Raw genomic sequence first — 22837 nt, forward strand, 5'->3', positions numbered from 1 at the left:
CTCTAAACTTGGCACTCATAAAATTTGCTTGAGTCAATTTATTGATCCATGAGGAAAAATGGTACTACCTCATGAAGGCCAAAACCCAGTAATTCAGCCCAAGTTTGGATTCCAGGATGAACAAGAAGACATAATTAACTAGCTAAATGAACTTTCTTGGAGGAGTAGAAAATCCATAAATGAGTATAGAAGAGTTAGATTTGTATTAGAACGAGAGGAAGCCAACGTTGAGTACTAGGAAGGTGTGCTTCCATAGAAAAGGTTGAGGCAAGCCTAAAATCACCTATCTATGAACAAGCTAGTTCATCTTGGATTCCAAATATAATAGAAGTGTTCGTGATCATGGTCAAATTGATCCAGTAGTCAAAGAGCTTAGGAAATTTGACTTTCCCATATTAGAAGACCCCCTGAGAAGAGGGAGAGATTGCTTAAGAGACCTAATGTTTCAAGGTATCTATGGGGTTTTGTTTCCACCACACCATCCTACTTCCCCTCCTATTTTTTGAACACAAACTCTATCATTATGTAATGCTCTCACCTTACATGGAGTTGTAGCCCCAGCTACTGTCACTTTCTAGCCAATCCTAGTTATTCTACCTACATCAATGGTAGTACCTTGGGGTAACACTATTGGTCCTTTGTGCCTTACTGATAATAACGATTTACCAAGAGCCTCCTAGAAGAATTTCCCCAAGTTTTATGGTGATGGGAAGGTTTTTGTAGATGAACATATTACCACTTTCTTTGTAGCATGTAGGGTTGTCTCCCCTCAACATGAAGATGTAGCCATAAGAATGTTTGTTGAAACACTAGTTGAAACTATGGTTGATTGGTTCCAACATCTTCTTGTTGGATGCATCACGAATTAAGATGATATGTGAAACTGATTTGAAGCTCGCTACAACATCAAAAAAGATTAACATACATTGTTGTCGCAACTCACTCAGATAAAAAGGGAACCAAGTATTCCCATGAGCGATTTCATTACAAAGTTCAACAAATTACTTAACATAATTCCTATTGCAAGTAGACCAACTACAAATAATTAGAAGACATTCTTCATTAGTTCCATGCCTCCAGATATTAGTTTTCAAATTAGAAGAGTGCGTGCAACAAATCTCCAAGCTACCCAGACTCTAGCTGTAGAAGTAGAAGATGATTTGACAGCAGCTAGGAAATAGAAGAGAGACATTCAAAGTGGAACTTTTGCAAGCACTACTACTGGCACTACCAAAAACATGAAAGAAATGCTTAAAAAATTATCAAATGAGATAATTACCATAAAAAGGCCAATGGATAAGCTAGCTCCCTCATTTCAAAAACCTTATCAAGATATGTCCAGAAGACAACATGAAGGAAAGGCCTTGCAATTACCACCTTTTCAACAAATGCTTTCCACTGAGGCAGCTCCTAAGAAGCTGAGCATGTGCATATTCCACTTGAGAGTAGATCATGATGGTGACTCTTACCCTAAAATTAATAGATACAAGCAGATGCATGCAAGTAATGCGCTAATAGTGGAATATTCTAGAAGTGAAGATGATTCTACTCCCCCTGGCGACTCTAGAACATTTTATTTGAAGTATGAGTTAGATTCAGAAAGAGGAGGTGACTATTTTTCCACCTTGGATGGACTACACATGAACATAACAATAAGAAGCCAAAAGAACAAAGGTCTGGTAAGCTCAATCCCTATTTAGAAAAATGCTCCTACTTTACCAGTCATGACTAGTACCTCTACCCCTTCCACTTCAAGTAGAGAAGTATCAAAAGTAGAGCCAATTGGTAAGCTTGATTCCTTATTTGACATTATTCAATATTGTAAAGATGCTTGTATTCAAGTTTCTCCTCTAGAGTATTTAAAATATAATCTTGTCGAGTTGCAAAATTTAGTCATCTATTGCAAAGGAGAAACTAGTAATAGGACTCTTTCAAATGTCAATATTGTTGTTAGTGATAATAAGCCTAGTACCAATACATTTCCCCCTCGTGATGAAGAACCAATCTTGCTTATTTTGTTTAAAGAAGAAGAATCTTTAGTCCTAGCTACCTCCCTGGCCAAAAACTTGATCCCCTTATGTATCCTTGTATGTCAATGGTCATAAATTGAGTAATTGTATAATTGACTTGGGTGCATCAGATAATGTCATGCCTTATACTATTGCTCATGCCTTAGGCTTGTCTTTAACTAAGACCTTTGGGCATTATTACTCTATGGATGCAAAACAGGTTCCCCTAATAGGTCAAGTAAAGGATACCTAAGTAGCCTTAGCTGCACAACCAATAAAAAGAATGAAGTTGACCATCCTTGTGACTGACATCCTTGCTAGCTGTGGCATGCTACTAAGTAGGAGTTTTTGCAGGGATATGGGAGGTGAAATTAAACTAGATTGGTCTCATGCTATTATTCCTATTGGCAATAAAAATATCAAGCTTGTACCTGAAGAAAAAGCTAAATTTACTGTAATGAAATCTGATGATCCTAAAGCTCAAATCTTTTATCAAGAGATGGAGTGTGGGAACTACATGATGTTTGCTAATTTTAGTACTCTAGAAGAAGAGTCAAACCCTCCTGATGATCAAAGAATCTGGACCTTAGAGTTTGATGGTAGTTATGCAACTGCCAGACTAGGAGCAGGTGTGGTGCTCATTTCCCCTAAGGGAGATCTGACACAACTAGCATACAAGCTGCAATTCAAAAATACAGACAACAATATAGAGTATGAAGCATTTCTTTTAGGCATTACTGCTACAAAGAAAAGAGGAGTAAAAATTTTGAAAGCCCAAGGCGATGCAGAACTGATAATGAAGTAAGTTTGAGGTCAATACACTATGAAAAACCCAAGACTGAGGAATTATAGGAACAAACTTTGGGATGAGATAGAAGACCTACATGCCTTCTCTATACAAGTTGTTCCAAGGGATAAAAATGTAAGGGCTGATATGTTAGCTGCCTCTTCATCCCTTTCGTTACCTCATCCAGAATTCAAAGACAAAGAATACAAGGTTAAAATCCTCTTCAGACATAATGTACCTAATAATGCTAAATCATAGCAAGTCTTTAATGATGATAAGTATATCCAGTGGTTTCTAGAAGGAGCCGAACCTTTCATTGACTAGTACTTTGAAGGAAGTGAAAGACCCTGCCAAGAGTTCTCTCCTGATAACAACAAAGATTCAGAATTGGGTGTTGAGCAACTGAAAGGCAATAAGATTCCTAGACACCTAATCTCTTTAGAAAGGTTGTTCAATAGACATGATGCATATATCAGAAGAGAAAGAGGTAAGAAAGGTGGAACCTCAGATGATTATGAGGGAATGAATATAGGCATTGAATTTAAGCCCAAAATGATTAACATTGGTAGTAGTTGTTCAACTAAAGAAAGAACCAGAGCTAAAGCACCACTTTCTAAATTTCAAGATGTTTTTGCATGGGGTTATAAAGATTTGATTTTTTTTAGGAATGGTGAGTTTAAACACAAGATTCCCCTTAAGCCAGATGCAGTTCCTTCTAGGAAAAACCCACACAACTACAACCCAATGATTTCAAATGCCCTCTTAAGAGAAATTCATAAAATGTTGGAAGCTAAGATTATCTATCCAATACACCATTTAACATGGATAGCTAATGTTGTCCCTATTAGGAAGAATAGTGGGGAGATTAGAACCTGTGTTGATTTTATAAATCTAAACCAAGCATCTCTCAAACACAAGTATGCTCTCCCCAACATGGATCACTTACTACAGTTAGTGGAAGATCCTGAAATGATGTTTATATTGGATGGTCTCTCCAGCTTCAATTAGATTGAAGTACACCCATATGATTAGTTCAAAACAACATTCACCACTCCTTGGGGAACTTTTGCTTACAAAAAAAGACCTTTGGGCTAATTAATGTTGGAGCTACTTTCTAGAGAGCCATGAATACATCCTTTGTAGATTTAAAGGAAAAAATCATTGTTATCTATTTGGATGATTTGACAGTATTCTCCAAGAGGAGTAAATATCATTTGAAGGATTTGGAGAAAGTGTTGAAGAGATGTAGGGAAAATAGAAATTTCCCTTAACCCTAAGAAATATCTCTTCTATATTACAAAGGGCAAGTTGCTAGGTCACATAATGTCTCAAGAAGGCATTAAGATTGATCATGAATGAGTCAAAGCTATCCAGTAGCTCAACCTAGTAGCAAGCAAAACTAGAGTTAAATCTTTTTTTGGTCAGGTAGATTTCTTAAGGCATTTTATTCCCGATTTCTCTAAAATTAAAAAGTGTATAATTGACATGATGAAGGGCAGTCAAATTTTTAAGTGGAGTGACTCTAGAAGAAAGGCCTTTGATGAGATCAAAACTGCTATAGCTCATGTCCCTATCCTAGTTCATCTAGATTATAACAAAGAGATTATTTTATATTGATATGCATCAACCCGTACATTGTTTTCCATACTCATGCAAGAAAAAAGGAAGGCATCCAAGCAACTATTTCTTTTATGAGCACTCCTCTCAAGGAGCATGCAATGAAGTACTTTGAAGTGGAAAATCATGCTTATGTTGTAGTCAGAGCCCTTAAGAACTTTAGATTCTATGTTATACATTCTCATTCAATTGTTTAGGTTCCTTATTCATAGTCAAAAGTATCTTAATTCAACAAGAAATAAGAATCTACATGAAACTCTTTGGGCAGATAGGGTAACACCTAAAAGGGCCATTAGTATTTCCCCATTCGAGCTAGTATATAGAGTTGAAGCTAGTCTTCCCCTTCCATTGGAGCTATCAGTCTACAAGTTGCAACAAACAATTGAAGACCCTGTATTTCAGAGTGGTCTAGAAAAGCGAATAATGTACCTAACCAAGCTAGAAGAGGGGCATGAAAAGTTAGTTGACCATATCAGAAAGCATCAGAAGCATGTGAAGAGATTCTTTAACAAAAGAGAAAGGCCAAGAAAATTCATGAAATATGATCTAGTCTTCTTTTGGGATAAGAGACGTGAACCCAAAGGTATGCACCATAAATTTGATTCTCTTTGGAAAGGTCCCTTCAAAATTGTGCAAGTGAATCATAATAATTCTTTCATAATTTCCTATCCCACTAGTGAGGTTCTACCATTTTCCTACAATGGCCAAGGCCTGGAATTGTATCAGTTACACCATTGAAAGCAAGGAACCCCTTTTAGAGTTAGTCTAGGTAGCTTTCCTTCCCATAGAGTGCTTTAGTTTAGCTTCCTATTTTCTTGGTTTAGTTTACTTTCTATTGTGTGTTTAGTTTATATGTTGTCCTCTAAATTTTCCATTCTAATTGTGTGAAACCAAAGATATCTAGGTCCCTACTTAGACATTCTCATGCCTAAGTCCCCAAGTCAGAGCCAACTGTTGGTGTACCTTAGGTCCTCCTAGTTTTGAGCTCCTAAGTGAATGACAATCGAATGCAAAATATGTCAAGTCAAGTTTAGATTACCATTAGGATGGTTTTTCTTATCATCTACCCCTGTGAGCCTAACCATCCGGGAAATGGAGCAAGTCAAGCCATATTAGTCAACTAGGTGATTCTAGGATGGGTGGGCAAGTGCCAAGCTTTTCCTAAGATGAGAAGAAAGCTATATGAGCTCTATCGATCAATCTATCCATGCTTAGAACTTGCTTGAAGTGAAGAACCAGGTCTGTGTACATTAGAGGAAAAGATTCCACAAAGATCTAGAGCTAGAGTTATGAAGAGGCAACCAGTTGAATGAAGAGATCATGGAAAGCATAGACAAAAGTTGGCAATGGAAGTTTGGGTCATTGATGTGACTGGGGCAATAGGCCAGATCAAATCATGATCAGCCATGTCGGGAGGAAGAAAAGTCAAATGTCATGTAAGTAAGGATTCGTGTGACTAAGCATTGAAGATTCAAATCTCCAATCATAAAGATCCACGTTGTAGTGGACCCATAGCGAGCCAAGTGAAGTGGTTAATAAGCGATTGAATCCAGTGGCCCTTGCTTTACTGCTTTAGCTAGATGCAAACTCTTAATCTTCACAGCATAGTGGGAGCCATAGATCTCCTTCTACCTAGTAAGTTGTGGGCCCAAATAATCAATTCATCCTGATCATCCAAAAAAGTTAAGATCGAATGACCCTAATTGTGTTTTAGGCATAAATTTTAAAGAACACAAAGTTTTGGAGAAAGTATCCAGAATAGTGACACTTATTGTAACTCAAATCCATTTTGGGCCTAAATGTTGAAGGACAAAAAGTTTTGGTGAAAGTCTCTAGAATAATGACACCTGTCCACACTTAGATCCATTTCTAGCCAAAAATTAAAAGGATCAAAATTAACTTGAAAAGTCATCTAAAGATATGACCAAGGCTCCACATGTAAAGATCTCATGTAATCGCAAGCTAGAGCTATCAAAGATGAGAAGCAACAAGATGAGACCATGTGGAAATTACATGGTGAGGCACTCAAGTGTAATATGACAAAGCTAGTGATTGGGATCAGGCAAGCAATCACAAAAAGCCATGTGTCAAGAAGAGTCAACAAGGGTTTGACTAAGCTTGGAAAGGGCTTGATTTTGATTCAAATATATAACTATTGTACATCAACAAAAAGATGAAAGATGAGAGATTTTTTCTAGCAGCAATGGGATGAGATTTCAAGTGGACACTTGTCATGTATAGATCAGATTCAAGATTCCTCATTCTTCTATACCTTTCTCTTCTTTCTCATTGTAGGGGGGTTGTTTCTAGTCTATTAAGCAAAGTTGACAATATCCTCATTCTAGGTGTCATGGAGCTAAAGAATGTAACTGATGTAATGAAGGCATATACAGATAAATGTGTAACTCCAAAGAAGAACTGATGCTCTGTCAAAAATGTTACATTCTCCCTGCAAGTAGTGACAAGTGTCACCCCTTCTTCCTCTTTTTTGTTGTTGTTGATATTTTGGCCATAGTTGGCATTCTCCCCATAGGATAAGGCTTTGTAACAGATGACTAATCAATCAGTCCTATTTTTAGAATACATCTATGCTCTGTGTGGTAATCATGAAATTTAACTGGCCAATTCTTAAGGGCCTATAAATGTAACTTTTTGAGAAGTGAATAAGGTCAACAAAATTTCTATGTGGGCAAATCCCTATAGCTGGAACTACTATTTGAGACTTCATGCCTATATTTTGATTTAGTCATTTATGTTAGTTTAGTTTTTTCTCTTGCATGGTCTTTGGAATGAAATGCGTTGTTAATGGAAACTATGGGATTGAAGAAAAACTCGGTTTTGTTGCTTTCTTTTCAGTGGTCATATGACTTATCACCATCACTCGTTTCCTTTGTTCCATGCAAGTTAGTTTCATGTGTATTTTTATTTTTGTATGAGGAGTTTTGGATTTGGTTAATAGTGGGTGCTAAGTAGGAAGCAAATGGTTCTTGTGGAATCTCAACAACTTGGGCAATCTGGGTATTGTTTAGTTAATTATAGTTTCTCTTCTTATGCAGTGTGCATCAGTAGCTAGTCATGCATTTTGGCATCTTGCCTTCAGTATATAGAATAGACTACATTTTATGTATTAGAAGATCTTAAAATTGACTCATATGCATTCAATAGCTGTGGAGGTTGTGAATTATCATCTGAAATCCGCCTGGATTGCTTGAAGTGTTGAGCAATTTGGTCATACCTCTTCTACTCTCTAGTTAGGAGCATACCCCTAGATATTGCTGATCTACTAAAAACCAATATTCATTTCAAATATTTTCACACAAGGGAGTTGTACCTTTCAATTTAGGGGTCCTTGATAGAACACCTACATTGACCTATTTTGTTGCTAACTACTTTGTGTTTCACTACATTGGGCGCATTAAGAGTTAGGGTATAAACCAAAATCAAAGGAAGACAAACTATTAACCAACAAGCTTCTTCATATTTCCCAAAGGATTACACTTCTGCATCAATTTCTTCCTTGAGTAGTGCATCAAGATTTACACTCACATTGTCATTATCAACTTCATAATCAAATGACTTTAGCCATGCTTTCCTAGGATTCACTGCCTATACAAAATTATTATCTATGTCTACAAGAAAGCATACGTCATTGTAGTATTTCATCACTAGCTCTGTTAGGATCCTCAACCTTGTCTTCATTCTTTGTTTAAATTCTTCAAAATACATATCCATAACTTTCTCAAAATTTTCTTCTAGCTAAGTTATATATTCACTTATTTATCTCATTACAGGCTTGCCTTACTCCCAAACAATGGTACCAATACTAGGAAAATGATTTTGAACATAAAAAAAAATGCACATAATCAGTGACCAAACTTACACATCAAATTCTTTGCTTTTCTGATGGATGCTAGGTTTTTTGCCAACTATGATAGCCGTAACTTGGCAAGATTGTATTCATGATTCTTCATGAAAATTTTCCATGCTTAATTGACTACCATACATGGCACACTATTTAGTTTACTCGACTGATAGAATTTGTGAAAATCACTCTCACTGTGAACTCAACTATTGGATCAGTGATGGTAGAGATGGGCAACCCTTATCCGTTCCACTTGGCATTTGTGTTAGCATCAATCTCTTCTTTGCATAGACAACATACAATCTTCTTCTTATCCAATGTAGGATACCCTATGACCGTGTGAATCATCTTCTTTGATATCTCAATAGGTCCATTATCTAGCCATAGCTTCATATCATGGATTCTACTTAATACTACCTTGATCCATTCAATCTTGAAATTTCTTGCAAAATCTAGGGTATGAGTCGGCCCTTTTCCCTTAATTTTTTTGAAATTGTCATTCAAAACTCCTTCAACACATAATTTTTCATATTCCTCTCGAATCTCATAGTCACCAACTTCTCCAATCTTACACATGTAACAACTTTGTACATCATAGATAATAATTAATATCATGGATTCTACTTAATACTACCTTGATCCATTCAATCTTGAAATTTCTTGCAAAATCTAGGGTATGAGTCGGCCCTTTTCCCTTAATTTTTTTGAAATTTTCATTCAAAACTCCTTCAACACATAATTTTTCATATTCCTCTCGAATCTCATAGTCACCAACTTCTCCAATCTTACACATGTAACAACTTTGTACATCATAGATAATAATTACTTTAGGTGGTATTGAGGATAACACACCCATTGAATTTTCTTTCATAGCAATCTCAAGAATAGCTCAAAATTTTGGTGGAGGACAAGCATCACTCCTCACTAATTAAATGTTACTTACCTCTATTCTTTGACTCTTTCCTATGGATGATGAAGCTGCCATGTTTCCTCATTAGGATTTTAAACTTTTCCTTTCTCACTAAACAACTTGACACAACTTAGATCTTCACTTGACCAAACTTTCACCTTAAGTCACTTTTGTAAATCACTCAAATCACCATGTGCTCAAATTGCTCTTTGCTCCCAAAATATAAATGCAAGGTATGAAAAATACCTTCATGTTTTCAATATATACTTCCTTTTTCTTGAATTAGGGTCTCCATTAATGTTGTGGTGACTGTTAGGTGGAATCCAACTATCTTAGTCATTATTGTGCCTTTGGACTCAGTCTTAACTATACAACTTAGTCTATTCCATCTAACTCAATCTATACATCAATTTGAAATTGATGTACTCGGTCCATATTGCAATGTTTGATCAATATAGACAATTTTACTAACGTTCAACACTAACTATATAAATGATTCTTTTGCACTATTCATTTCATAGATATGTTCTTATGCATCTTTACTTATGTAGCTATGAAATTTAGCACATTTAATGTTAGGAACTGATGTAAGATATATCATTAAATGTACAACTCCTTACATACCTTTCTTGATCAGTTGGAGGTGGTGTGATCAACTTCTCCATTGGATAGGATGACCTTGACTTCATTTGTTCCACTTCTTCTAGCTTCCACCTTTTTCTTCCAGGCTTAACTCATCTCCTTCTTTGTTTGTTCAACATCCACTTTTCCTTTACCCTTGTTGTGTTCATTTTTTGGTACTGGTGTTTGATTCCTACAATTCTTATTCACATGTCAAATCTTGTGATGATTAGAACAAACTTTCTTAGGTGAATTGTTTGTCTTGTAGGGTTTTGCCTATGATCTATATTCATATGCTCCATGTCCAAACTTTTGATAATTGTAACAATAACCTTCAAATCTAGGTGCAAAAGATGTATTCTTCATTTTTGATCTACACTCATGTATTTGATGTCCTTGCTTCTTGCAAAAAATATAATAACTAGTAAACTTAGGTTTAGGGCTTGGCATACCATTTTTGCTTCTGCAAATGTTTGTAGTATGACCAAGTTTTCCATAATGATAACATGTAGGCTTTCCTTTTGACTTGGAATTCCTAAGCTCTCCATTCTTGGATGAATCTCCTTCTTCAATGGATGATTGTTTCTTTATATGTTCTTGTCCAAAATTGCTGCCGTATGACCTAGGCCATTTCATCAATTCTTCAAGGTACCTTGTTGTTTTATTAGGCTTGTTCAACTTCTCCACAAGTTGTTTCTTAGTTTTTAATTCATTCCTTATTAAGTTAGTCTATGATCTCATATTTTCTATTTCCACGTCCTTCCTATTTAACTTTTTATTTGCAAGCATTAGTTGATTCATCATGTCCAATTGAGTGTTTGTAAACTTTTGTACATTAGATGACCTTTCTTCAAGTCTGATAGCCATTTTTCTTTGTCTTCCTCAACTACAACCTTGTCTTATTCAAATTTCTTCTTTTGTTTAGTCACTTCACATAGCATTGCTGATTGAACTTCATGTTCCCTTTTTAATCCTCTAACTTCTTCATGTAGGATACTGCTCTTCTCAAGTAGATCTACGACTATTGCATTAGTTTCATTAGAATTTCCAATGTCAAATAGTTCTTGAGTATCAAATTCTTCATAATTCATGTCATTTAGTTGAATGACCACATCCTTTCTCTTTTTCAAATATTTTCTCAATTTTTGTCTTGCTACCTCAACTTGTTGCATGACGAGTTAGATGTCAATCGCCTAATTGTTAATAACCTCCCCCAATTTGTAAGCCTCCATTTCTAGGATTTGAACTCCTAAGTTGTTAGAATTTCTCAAGAGAACCAATGCCTTGATACCAATTATTGGAAGTCTTAATTGGGAAACAAGATATTGAGGTGGGAGGGGGGGGGGGGGGGGGGGGGGGGGTGGCGCAAAACCAAGATCTGTGAAACCTTAATCCCTTAAAACAACTTTAGTGTATTCACCATGTTGGTGTTTCAAAACTAGCAAGCAACAAACACTTGATACTAGGATTTTGAAGATAAAACTTGGTCTAAGGGCTAGCAACCTCCTATATTTAACTAAGAAAACTTTAGATATGGACCCAACTTCAATAGAATCACATGGATTCCCTACTCTTTAGGTTCTACAAACCAAGGCGGGTGCACCTAAGGGATATATGAAAATATAAATGGTTTATCATTCTTGACTTCAACATATGCTTATTAGCATCATCTTTCTACTTCACTTTTATCCCTTATTGTAGATAATGGTCTCAATTCTTCTATACTTCACAAATAATCCTTAACAACAGAAACTAACAATGACATACAAGGGATTATTGCAAAAAAGTGCTAACCAACAGTTTAACTCTTCATACAATAAAGTAAAAATTGATTTGATTTATATTTGTACTCTATGAAACTCCATGAATTCAATAGTTTGCATCCTAATGGGTGATCAATGCCTTATCCATCGGTACAAAGAAAATCACACCAATAAAACTTTGATCTATTCAATCGCCTCATAATTGAAACTATCAGCAGTTAACTCTAAATTCTCTTCTTATGAATATTCTCTCATACACCTAGAAAACCTATCAATTCAATGAAAGCATTTATTTAACTCTTTGAATTAAGAGCAATCAATGAATAGACATACAACCCATCCATGCTGCATTAAAATGAAAGAACATTATTCATTCATTCTCAAATCTTCAAATACATGAAACAAGAGACAAAACTCAGAGACACAGATATTTGTAGAACCTTTGTATTTATTTTCCTTGAAAATTATACATTACTAGCATCAAGTTCAAAATAACTCAAGATTAAGCACCAATCCTTCCATGTTCAAATTATCCTTAGGTATGCAAAGATGAATACATCTAAAAAATTTGCACAGAGACTACTGGACCGACTGCAAAATATCCTAAGACTCAAATTATAGAGAATTCAGACCCTTTCTCTAGCCTTGGGATCTCATTTATATAACATGAGATGCAACAAGCTTCAGGCTTAGAGAAGAATGACAACTGTCCTTAAGACAAAAGATTTTACAAAAAAGGTCATTGTCATAATAAGACAAATTTTTTTGCTCCTTTGCTTTAATGCAACATAATGTCCCTATCATGAATCTTCTTGTTGTGGGGCCATTTCTACTATAACTTCTTATTGTTGAGGGGCTTCGTTTGATGATTGGTCTAGATGAAATTTTTGTTCCTTTGAAAGTGGGACCATTTGATTTTCCTATGGTGAGTCATGTTCTGATATCTGAAAACTAATTGTGACTCGTGGCTCTACCTCTAGATCATCATGTTTAACTACCAAATCAATAATTAAAAATGGTTGTTCTCTTGTTAAGGTTCCAATTTGAACTTCCATATCTATTACTGCAGTTGGTTGTTCCTCCTTCTTTTCCTCTACTTGAGTTGGTGCATCAATAATATATAACTCATCAAGGTCGACACCATCTTCATCAATTTCCCCAGATACCAACTGATTTGTCTGAGCAAGATTTGCCATCCACTTGTTAAAAAGTGTATCATCTGGCTAGTTGAAATTCAGAATCTCTTGTTGTTTCTTCAGGATCTCTTCTCCTAATTTCTCAATTTCATCAAAATCCTTTTTGAAAGAATTAAAGAATATATGAATCTGCACTACTTACTCAATTGTTTTGGCAAACCATATGTGGTCTTTATTCATTTATTACTTTATTCAACCTAATACACAACAACTCATCCAGCTCTTGGCCTATTCTTCTTTGTATTTCAACTTATCTACGACCTTAAGTGAAAGAGGGAAAAGCTCAAAACTTTCACTAAGATATTTTGAGAAATCATTTATGATTCTCCTTTGTAGTGCAATTCTCTTCTTATCAAAATCAGAGAGGCCATTAGTCATGTCAAATGTTTTCTCTATTTGTTCACAAGAAAGCCTAATGATCAAACAACATAAAATAGTGACATCACCATCCCTACTATTCCATTTTTTCACAGTTGGCTTCAAGATGGCTTCATTATTAATTAGCTCATTCCATATATTCATTAGTTTTGATAATTGTTCATAAAATGTAGGCCAACCTATCCTATCTTCTAGATACATAATTGAGTCTCTCAATTTATTTTCATACTAAACACCCAACTCAACATGTAATGACCATATGTGAGTCCTTTATTCTTCAAGTTCTTCAGCTGCAATGCTTGCAATCCCTGTGGAGTAGTAGGGGAGTAGTATTAAAAGGTGCAATTGGAGAATGAGGAGGATAAGTAATCCTTGGCTAACTAGATCCCTCTCCTACTTTCCTTTTTCCCAATTATTTCTCGATTTGAACAATTGTTCAATCCAGCTGGTGTATTATGTTCCCTCTTTCTTCATAAGCCTCTAGCACCTTTTCAAATTTGACATTTAATTCTAGGAACTTATTTTTGTCTTTAGTTGCAACCACAACTCCAAAGTTCACCATATCTTTGGTCATTTGAGAAACCTTTCACTATCCACCTCTTCCACCCTGTAAACCATGAGACTGCCTGTGTGTTCAAAATCTGAAACCTCTTGAATCTGGGGTTTGTCTCTTTTCTAGATGGACCACATCACCAAGGCCTGATGGTCATCACTGTATTTTAACCCTTTATGGGCTTGTAGGACTTCCTCTATTAAAGTGGGCATCCTTTGATTTCCTTACTGTGTCAAAAATCATTGCATTGATAATGCCCCACTTAGGTAAAATCAACACTACAAAATTCTTCAATAACTGTCTACCCCCTTCAGGGGTTATTTGTGCAAGTTCCTCGATAAGACTAGCCTTGACCTCCTTCTCAATTTTAGAGTCTTACCTGCCAAGTTGCTTTGTTTTAAGCCTTTTGCATTTTTCTTCAAAATTGTTTAGACTTCTCCATAAAAATTGAATGAATGCTCTTGACTTCCCAAAAATTTCATCATCTATGAATTTCTTAGATGCCTGTTCCACGACAGGATCTATTTCTTTGCCTTTGAAGTCTCCTACAATGAGGGCTAATATTGGCATAGGGGGATCCTCAGGCATTCCCTCTTCTATGTCTGATGTTGTTATTACAATGTCCTTCTCCCCTCCCATTTGTCTCTGTTGTTCCCTCAAAGATACTTCTTCATTTATCCAAAGTGGAGTTTGGGTAGGAGAATATTATTCAGCCCCAGAAGAAGAACCCTGTTCTAATTTGTGTCTCTTAGGAGTAGGTGCAGTAGGTGGGCTTTCTAAAAGTGGTTTTTATAAAGTGGTACAGGTTTTACACTCTTTTCCACTACATACCCAACTATTCTCTGTAATATATATTGGCCTGCGTTTATAATTAATCTATTAGCCAACCCATTTTCTAACTCAGTGCCCTTGACTGGATAGGTTTGGGTCAAAATTTTCTTCTTTTCATTCAAAGTTTGCATGAATCCAACAAAATTATCCATAAGCATATCTATCTTTGCACCCCATAGTTTTTTATTAGCAAGGGGATCATAATCTAGCTCAAAAGAATTTATAAAATCAAGGACCTTATTATACACTTTCCACTTTTCTTTTCTAACTTCCTATTCTTGTAATGAAAACCTGTTTCTAACTATACCTTTAGGAAAATAAACAAGGTGGTTCTAGGCTTTGGCTTTTGTTCTTTATCTGAATATTTCATAAAAACCCTTTGGGTCTATAAAGCAAGAATGGGATTGGTCCATTTGGTATTTGTCTATAATTTTTTCTAAGTGTCTCCATTCATTTTTGACAAAAAATAGAATTATGCAAAATAGTAATTTGAGGGAATAATGTACCTTTGGATTTTCCCAATAATTCTCTTTCTTCCAATGATCATATTTTCGAAAAGAGCTCTGCAATTCCCACCTTTAAAGGCACTTGATAAGGTAACACATGTGGTTTTCCAATGAAACCATATACTCTAAATACAATGGACATTGCACATGGGATAATATCTCTCCAATTGTGACTTACTTTCAATCCTTTTGCACAATCCTTTAGTCTAATCAATTCTAATAGTGATTGAGGTATTCTGGGACTATCTCCAACCAATAACATTTTGAGCCTGGAGACAAAGTACCTATCAAATCTAACAAAACTAGCATCAGTTACCTCCCATGTCATGTCTACACTCCACAATTGCACAGGAAGCTTTTCTCCATCTCTTTCCAATTCCAATTTCATTTCTTTGGAGAAGAAAGTGACACCTTTGTACAAACATATGTACATTAACAAGGAAAACCAACAGAAGGGTTTATCAACTTTAGCCTTAGCTATATCTATCAATCCATTATGAATCTCTTCTGCTAAGTATGTGGAAAAATCAAAGATTGAGCTCATACCACATTGAAGTGTTTGAGCAATAATAACAACAAAGGATCCTTGAATATGATCCTACTCATTCATTCCAAAATGTCCACAAAGAGAAAAATATAATGCCTGAGCTCTAAGGTTGAAAAATTTCTTTAGCAATGGCTCTGGAGTGGAAGCAGTTACTAATGACAGTGAACCTATCTTAAACAAATGTTCTTGTAATGGTCCTCCCCTCAAGTATGCCATCTATGTATCATACCTAGCTTGTAGATCTTCCATATCTATCTTCTCATGCACTGCATGGTTAGGGTTTAATTTGAAAAATTCCCTAATCAATTCTTGTGAAACCCTAAAAAGATTGTCACCAGAATGATTTTTAACTATCCTAGTTATTGGATCATACTTCTTTGACATTATTGCAAGTAAGTCATCATCAAAGAAAACCCTTGGTACAACCAATTTTATGATATCAAATTCCCACACATTGGTCAAAGGGGTATCGAGTTTTCTTTTTGAAAACCATTTTTGGAATAACTCTAAACCTGCAATTGACGTCTAAGCCTCTCTCAACTAGTTTTCTTTGGTACGAATTCTTTTCCCCTAGAAAGTTCATTTATAGATTGAGGCATTTGTTCTAAAAAATTATTATGTACAAACCTTTTTAGGTAATCTATCTTTCTTGAGAAGTCTCTTCATGGAGGCATACTGAAAATATTACCTTACTACAACTATGATTAACTAAAATCCTTGGTGCTCACCGGATTTTATTGTTTATTTCTTTGGAAAAAAAATGTTAGCAACAACTTGCGACTCTTAGGAAATGCACTTTGAACTCTGAAAATTTTTGCTCTCTGAGAATTTTGCAACCTTAGTGTTCAATAATGAAAAATTAGAAACCTTATTGAAAATTTAGTCTCACATGAAACAACATTGATCAAAATTAATATTCCAATAGTCATATTTCATGTCACACTGTGAAATTTAAAATCCAACCATTGATCTTCACAAATCAGATGACTTAGCTTTAAAACAAAATGACCATGTTACCCTTTTGTAAAACTAGCCATGCATCAACAAGTTGCTTCCCCGCTTTCTCTAAAGTTTGAGCATCTCCATAAAGTGGGAAAGCATTGATCATCGATCTCCAAATGATCGATGATCCTGAAAAACTTTAGTTGTTACTGCACTTGCCTTTAATATTTTGGGCCCACTGAACACTCATCATACATGCAATACTCCTCGACAAATCAACATAAAACATTTCACATACATTCTAGCTCAGCATTACCTAAAAATCTTTAGAACAACTAACCCCACATGGCTACATTTCATAAAGTGTCTTATTTGCTTTCTCTAAAACTCAAGCATCTTTATAAAGCGAGAAAGTGCCTATCGTCGATCTTCTTAAGATCGACAGTTCCACAAGATTCTCCCTTTTTTTAAACCAATCATTAACTGTATCCAATGGAATGAAGCTATTTTGCCAACTATTCTGACACCTTTCCAACTTTGTGGCCCACAAGAGAAATGACCTTAGTAATTCCATGTGTCATCAAGGCGCTTCCCACTTTCTTTAAAATTTGTCCATCTCCATAAAGCAGGAAAGTGCTCACCGTTGATCTCCTCAAGATTGACTATCATGAAAGTTGCTTTATCATATGGCATTCCAAAGGGCTGAATGAGACCCACAAGGATAGGTGTTACATTTTTGCTTCCCTACTTTCTCTAAAGCTTGGGAACTTTGATAATGTGGAAAAGTGCCTATCGTTAATCTTGTTTTTGATAAAAAATTGGAGAATAAACCATATAAAGGTTAAAACATTTTTAAAAAGAACACTAGTGAGTTAACTCAAGGTAAAAAACATTGTTAAAGGAAAAAGGGCTAAGGTAAAATAATTTTTCGGGAAAGGTTTTAAAAGATATATACGAAAGCCAATAGTGGCATGTTGTGATGGTTAAGTTGTTTAGTTGTTATCCTTGTCATCAAGTTTCAGATCTAATGGGGATGAGGTCCCCCATTTGTGGCCTCACTAGTTCATAGCTCCAAGTCAAAGCGTTTATCCTCCCAAAAAAAAAAGATATACACGAAAAAATTTGAAATAAAGACTTTCTAAGGGAAAAAACTTCCTGCATATTTTTAAAAATGAACCAATGCAACCCTATTTTAGAAAACCTAGGGCACAAATAATATTTAGGCTAACATGAAATTTGAGGTTTTTGTCTAGGGAAAACAAGATTTAACACACATGACCCCTAATTTCAATGAATCAAACTGGATTTTCACTGTAAAATGCAACAAATTTTTGGATGCGAAAAACTAGGAGAACACCCTTGGTGCAGGAGCACCCTTTGAGAACTCCCACCTTATCAAATTTTGGTGTGATGAACTTCTTCTAAGAAGTATGTAGATAGAATAAGAGTTTCTAACTCATTTGGTGTCTTTTACTCTAGTTTAGGCTCTCGGTCTAGGTGATTGACAATTTATTGTCATGTTGTGATTTTTTTGCTTTCTAGGTGCATAAGGGTGTTCCTAAAATATTGGAATGGTGTATTGGGGGAATTTTGAAGCCCAGGAGTTCCTTGAGAATACCCAACAATGGTCTTGGTGACAGAATTGCAAAAAGAGAAAAAAAACAAATAAAAATTGCTAAGTTGCTGGTCACTTATGTGAAAGTGTTGAGCAACTTGTATTAGAAAAAAAGTTAACTTGTGTAAGTGGCTAAAAATTCCCTAACTCAACCAATACATGATGGGATAGCCTATTTAAGGTTGGAAGAAGCCGAACCAAGGGTTGGAAGTCATGTTTTTGCATTGCATTGTGTTGCTATAGCAAACTGTGACTGGTTTTTAATACATTTTTATTGGTTTTTAGTGTTGTTTGGCAACAAATCACATTTTTACTGTCATTTTTTTGCATGTTATAGTTTTTATCTTTTATATTCTCCATCATCCATGCATTATATTAGATTTTTTAACACATTTTGGAAGGTTTTAGTAAATTTCTTTAAACGTAAGAGTTTGCTGTCTAGTTTTGAGTTGTCAACCATGAAAGGGTTGTAGCTCTTGTTTCCATCGTGGGATTTCCATGAACATTTGGATTCCAAGACTAAAGACCCTAATGTGTAATAGATCGCAAGAAAGGGCCTAGAAAATGTGTGCAAGCATTTGTTTGACAAAGCCCTAGGCGAGCTAGGCAATGCCTGACTAGGAGCAAGCATCAAAGAATTTGTTCTCAAGAGAAAAGCATAAAGATTCAAGACTTTAAATTTGGAGGGATTCAAGAGGGATATAAGAAGGTTATTTTTTTTAGAGGAGAAGTTTCTATGAGTTGAATAAGGTGTTTGAAAGTTGAGGATAGCAGGCAGCCCTCAAAACCCTCATTTTTACCATTATTGTTGTACGGCTTTTTGGTGCCCTAAAACCTCAAAAATATTTGAGTATGTGATGTATGAAACAAATTTTATTAAGGCCAGGTCTGATGAATCCTTAAGGGTAATAAGTTATTAGCCCTATAAATCTAGGCGGAGGCCTAATTTGGGGCTCTTCTAGTAGCCTTTTTGTGAAGAAACCAAGAAATCGAGTATGAACCCATTGTTACCATCCATTCAAGCATACTAAAAGTATTCCAATAGCACCTTAAAACTCATTAAAACCTTGGTTGGACTAGGTATTACCGTGGAACCCTAGTAGAACTACATATGCATTTTGGAAGAATTGCACTCCTAGGAGGATAAGTGAGTCATGGAGCAAGATTTGATCATTTTCACCTGGTGGGAAGGTTAGGGAAGGTTAAGGGATGTTATAAGTTATAGGAAATCTTATAGACCACATAGGTGTAGAGAAAACACCAAGATCCTATTGTTGGATGAGAAGCATAGACTAGCTAGTCTATCCTAGCCTACCCCATCAACCCCACATTTTCATCTCATATTTTTAATTCATGCATAACATTACTTGTAAAATTAAATGTCATAACATGTAGATCTAACTATCAATCACATGCATGAAATGTAAGCTCATAACACAAAGATTTGGTTAACCAGAAACCTTCCAAGGTGAAGGTAAAACTAGGGTGGGGATTACACCCACAAATCTTCACTACTATAGTAATAAAGTTAACCTGTTAGGGTTACAATGTTGATCACTTTTGATGATCTACCCTGTGAGGGGCCTGCCCCATTAAAGGCTGTTAAGACTATTAGGTCTTACCTTGTGATAGGATTTTACACTTACAATAAAGTAAGGACTCGGTTAAGAGATTTACAAAGTCTGTTAAAACCACTCTATTAAGAGATTATCCTTGACTCAATCTTTTAAAATTGATTCAATACCTGATGCTTGATTTTATTTGAATGGATGGTTTTGGACTTTCTCTCTTTAATTTGATCTGATCTTTGATCTGATATATCTTTATTGTCCTTCACTGCTTCATAAGGTCGTTTCCTCTATTCTGCAATAACAATATTCAACTCTTTTGCCTTCTTTACAATGTTCACACTTTTACACTAGATCTGCTCTTTGATTACACAAATAGCTTACTTACTCTCTCTCCATATCCAAAATAGGGTTTTGATCTTCTCTATTTAAAGAATTCTTAAAGAGTTTTCTAAACGCTTCCTTTTTTCACCTCTTCATCTAATTGGTTGATCATCGCTCACAGGGATCTGTGATCCACATCATAAACATGTAATAGCCTCTGTAACAACCTTTACAAATATTTAATTTTGTGTCAATATCAGCCTAAAATGGTTTACCTCAAATTTTGTATCATTTTTGACAATGATGTCAGTTCTGCGTTGCTCAACACTTACTATCTTTGATACTCGACTTTCACTATTCTTGCTACTAGTGCTCGGTCTCTACTATACTCAACACCTTCTATGTAACTCAACATCAATATGCTCTAATTGCTTGACAATCATTAGGCTCGGCTTATACTGAAAATACTCGGTGACCATTTAAGACTTGCTCAACTCCTATAGAGCTTGGTATACACATGTTTATTTACAAGTCTCTCACATGACTCAACCTATATAGAGTAGCTTGATCGTAGTGATGACCATCTGACTTTGCTTAGTATATGACTAAGTGTTTGACACTAATAGGCAACAAGATTTAGAGATACCAATAGAATCCATACCATATGTAAAGACCCATAAGTCTGAATTAGAATCAACATCAACACTCACAAAAGACATGTTGAGACCTCATCATTGGTTGCTTGGTTAGTCTCTACAACCTTTTTATCAATATGCCCATCAAGAGTATTAGTGTCAGTAGCCTCGCAAGGAACCTCTACCTCCATACTGCCCATCAATAGACTTGTACCATGTTTAACATTTTCTACGTATATCATGAGAAGGCTAAAAATTAGCGGTACTTGGATTCTCTTCTTTTTTCAAACCACCTATAAGATGATTTTAGTCTCTTGAAAAATTCTTAGACAAATCTTTGCACCTATATTTTATAAGAATATCTTGGACCAATTCATAATACATCAATTTTTCCATGGCATTCTTGTTTTTACGCCGAGAGGCGTTCTATACAATGGCAGCACAAATGCCCAGCACGAGAATATGCCAAGATTCCTGTCAATAAAAAAGAATTGGGAGCAGTTACAAACTTCCAAATTAAATATTAAAAAAGAATTTTTGAAATAATAGCTGGCCGAAATAATAGGAAGCCAAATGGAGGCCGAAATAATAGGCCCGAAAAAGTAGGGCCCGAAAAAGTAGGACCCGAAAAAATAGGGCCCGAAAAAATAGGGGCGAAATAATTTCAATATGATTTTTTTTTTTGTTAAATATAATTTTGCATGCACATTCATGCTTTTTTTTTGCGGGGAGTGGGGGAATTTGAAACAAATTCGTGGAATGTGAAGAGATGTCTGTTGGGGGATATGAGGAGCCTCTCAGAAGTTATAAAACCAAGGCTCCTCATTTCATTTTCATTTTATGTTTTTGCAGGAAGGAAGAGGTGGAGGTTATTGGAGGATTAGATTGGAGTTTTTGAATAGGAGTAAATTGAAGTTTTGGAGTAACATTTTTGCAGGTGAGATTTCTATTTTTTATTTACATTTTCATTTAGATTTAGATGTAGATGTAAATTGAAATTCAAAATTAGTTATAATATTCTACTTTGATTTAGATTTCAATTTTAATTAATTTCAATTTGGTTGGCTCTCCTCCACAACAAACAGTGTATTGTGTATTTAATGGGTGCATTGGAATGCAGATTATCAGCCTAATGGCCAATCTCCAGTTTCCTCCACAAGCAAACCAATCTCTGGAAAGATCCCTCTTCCGAACCGAAAGGATGTGGCAGATTTCTTTCCTCCCCAGCCTCTGAAAATAGAGGAAATTCCCAATATAGTTGCTGATTTTCGAAATGCTGCCAGGAATGCAATAGATGCAGGTATGTTTTTTTATTCTGATCTATCTTGGTTTGAAGAAGAGAATGTTCCTTTTGTTGACATAATTAGTCCTTTTACGAACAGGGTTTGATGGTGTTGAGATCCATGGGGCGCATGGGTACCTTGTGGACCAGTTCATGAAGGATAGCGTGAATGATCGAACAGATGGCTATGGCGAAACATTGAAGAATCGTTGCAGATTTGCACTTGAAGTTGTGGAAGCAGTGGTGGAGGAAATCGGAGCAGAGCATGTGGGAATTCGGCTTTCTCCATTTTCGGATCATGCAGAAGCGTATGACTCAAATCCAGAGGCACTGGGACTTCACATGGCAGAGGCTCTAAATAAATATAAGATATTGTACGCTCATTTCTTTGAGCCCAAGATTGATAATTTGCAGACGACAATAGCGAGTGAAAAGAGCCTGATTCCCATAAGAACAGCATTCAAGGGAACATTTTTGGCTACAGGGGGTTATGATCGGGATGATGGTAACGAAGCTATTTCCAGTGGCAAGGCAAATTTGATTGCTTATGGCCGACTATTCTTGCTAACTGATATTTCTATTGTATATTCTCATACCCAGCACGAGAAGTTTTAATCTATATAGTTTATTTTGTGCGTTTAGTGCACAAAATAAAGAATGCATATGCAATCAATTTTTTTATCAATCTTTATGATAGCTTTTTTTTAAAAATAGAAAATAAAAAATAGAAAATAGAAATTATTCTTTTATGTATGTAGAAAAAAATTAGAAAGATTTTATGTATGTAAAAAATTAAAAGAATTCTATATACATCTAGATTTTTTGAAAAGAATTCTATTTACATCTAGATATTTTGATTGAAATAACCATAATGTAAAAACAAAATATAAA

At 35.5% G+C, this 22837-nt stretch overlaps 1 protein-coding gene across 1 annotated transcript; it reads left to right on the forward strand.

Annotated features, from left to right (window-relative positions):
- The first annotated feature begins 2367 nt into the window (after positions 1 to 2367).
- Positions 2368 to 22561, forward strand: LOC149550898 (putative 12-oxophytodienoate reductase 10). Its single transcript, XM_089790017.1, has 5 exons — positions 2368 to 2810; positions 4611 to 4686; positions 21517 to 21601; positions 21785 to 21964; positions 22047 to 22561. The coding sequence occupies exons 1-5, from the start codon at positions 2368 to 2370 to the stop codon at positions 22559 to 22561; spliced, it is 1299 nt and encodes a 432-aa protein (XP_089646143.1).
- Positions 22562 to 22837: the final 276 nt, after the last annotated feature.

This window comes from Cupressus sempervirens, chromosome 6 (genome assembly GCF_028749045.1).
Source record: "Cupressus sempervirens isolate cs-2001-9-10 chromosome 6, ASM2874904v1, whole genome shotgun sequence".
NCBI classification, from domain to species: Eukaryota; Viridiplantae; Streptophyta; class Pinopsida; order Cupressales; family Cupressaceae; genus Cupressus; species Cupressus sempervirens.

What these genes read in the sequence shown, in the direction of transcription:
- LOC149550898 (XM_089790017.1), top strand. Translation starts at nt 2,368, where the DNA reads ATGGGAGGTGAAATTAAACTAGATTGGTCTCATGCTATTATTCCTATT. An exon ending in GATGCAGAACTGATAATGAA is followed by an intron (nt 2,811 to 4,610) that starts GTAAGTTTGAGG and finishes TCAATTGTTTAG; the next exon opens with GTTCCTTATTCATAGTCAAA. An exon ending in AAACTCTTTGGGCAGATAGG is followed by an intron (nt 4,687 to 21,516) that starts GTAACACCTAAA and finishes ATGTTTTTGCAG; the next exon opens with GAAGGAAGAGGTGGAGGTTA.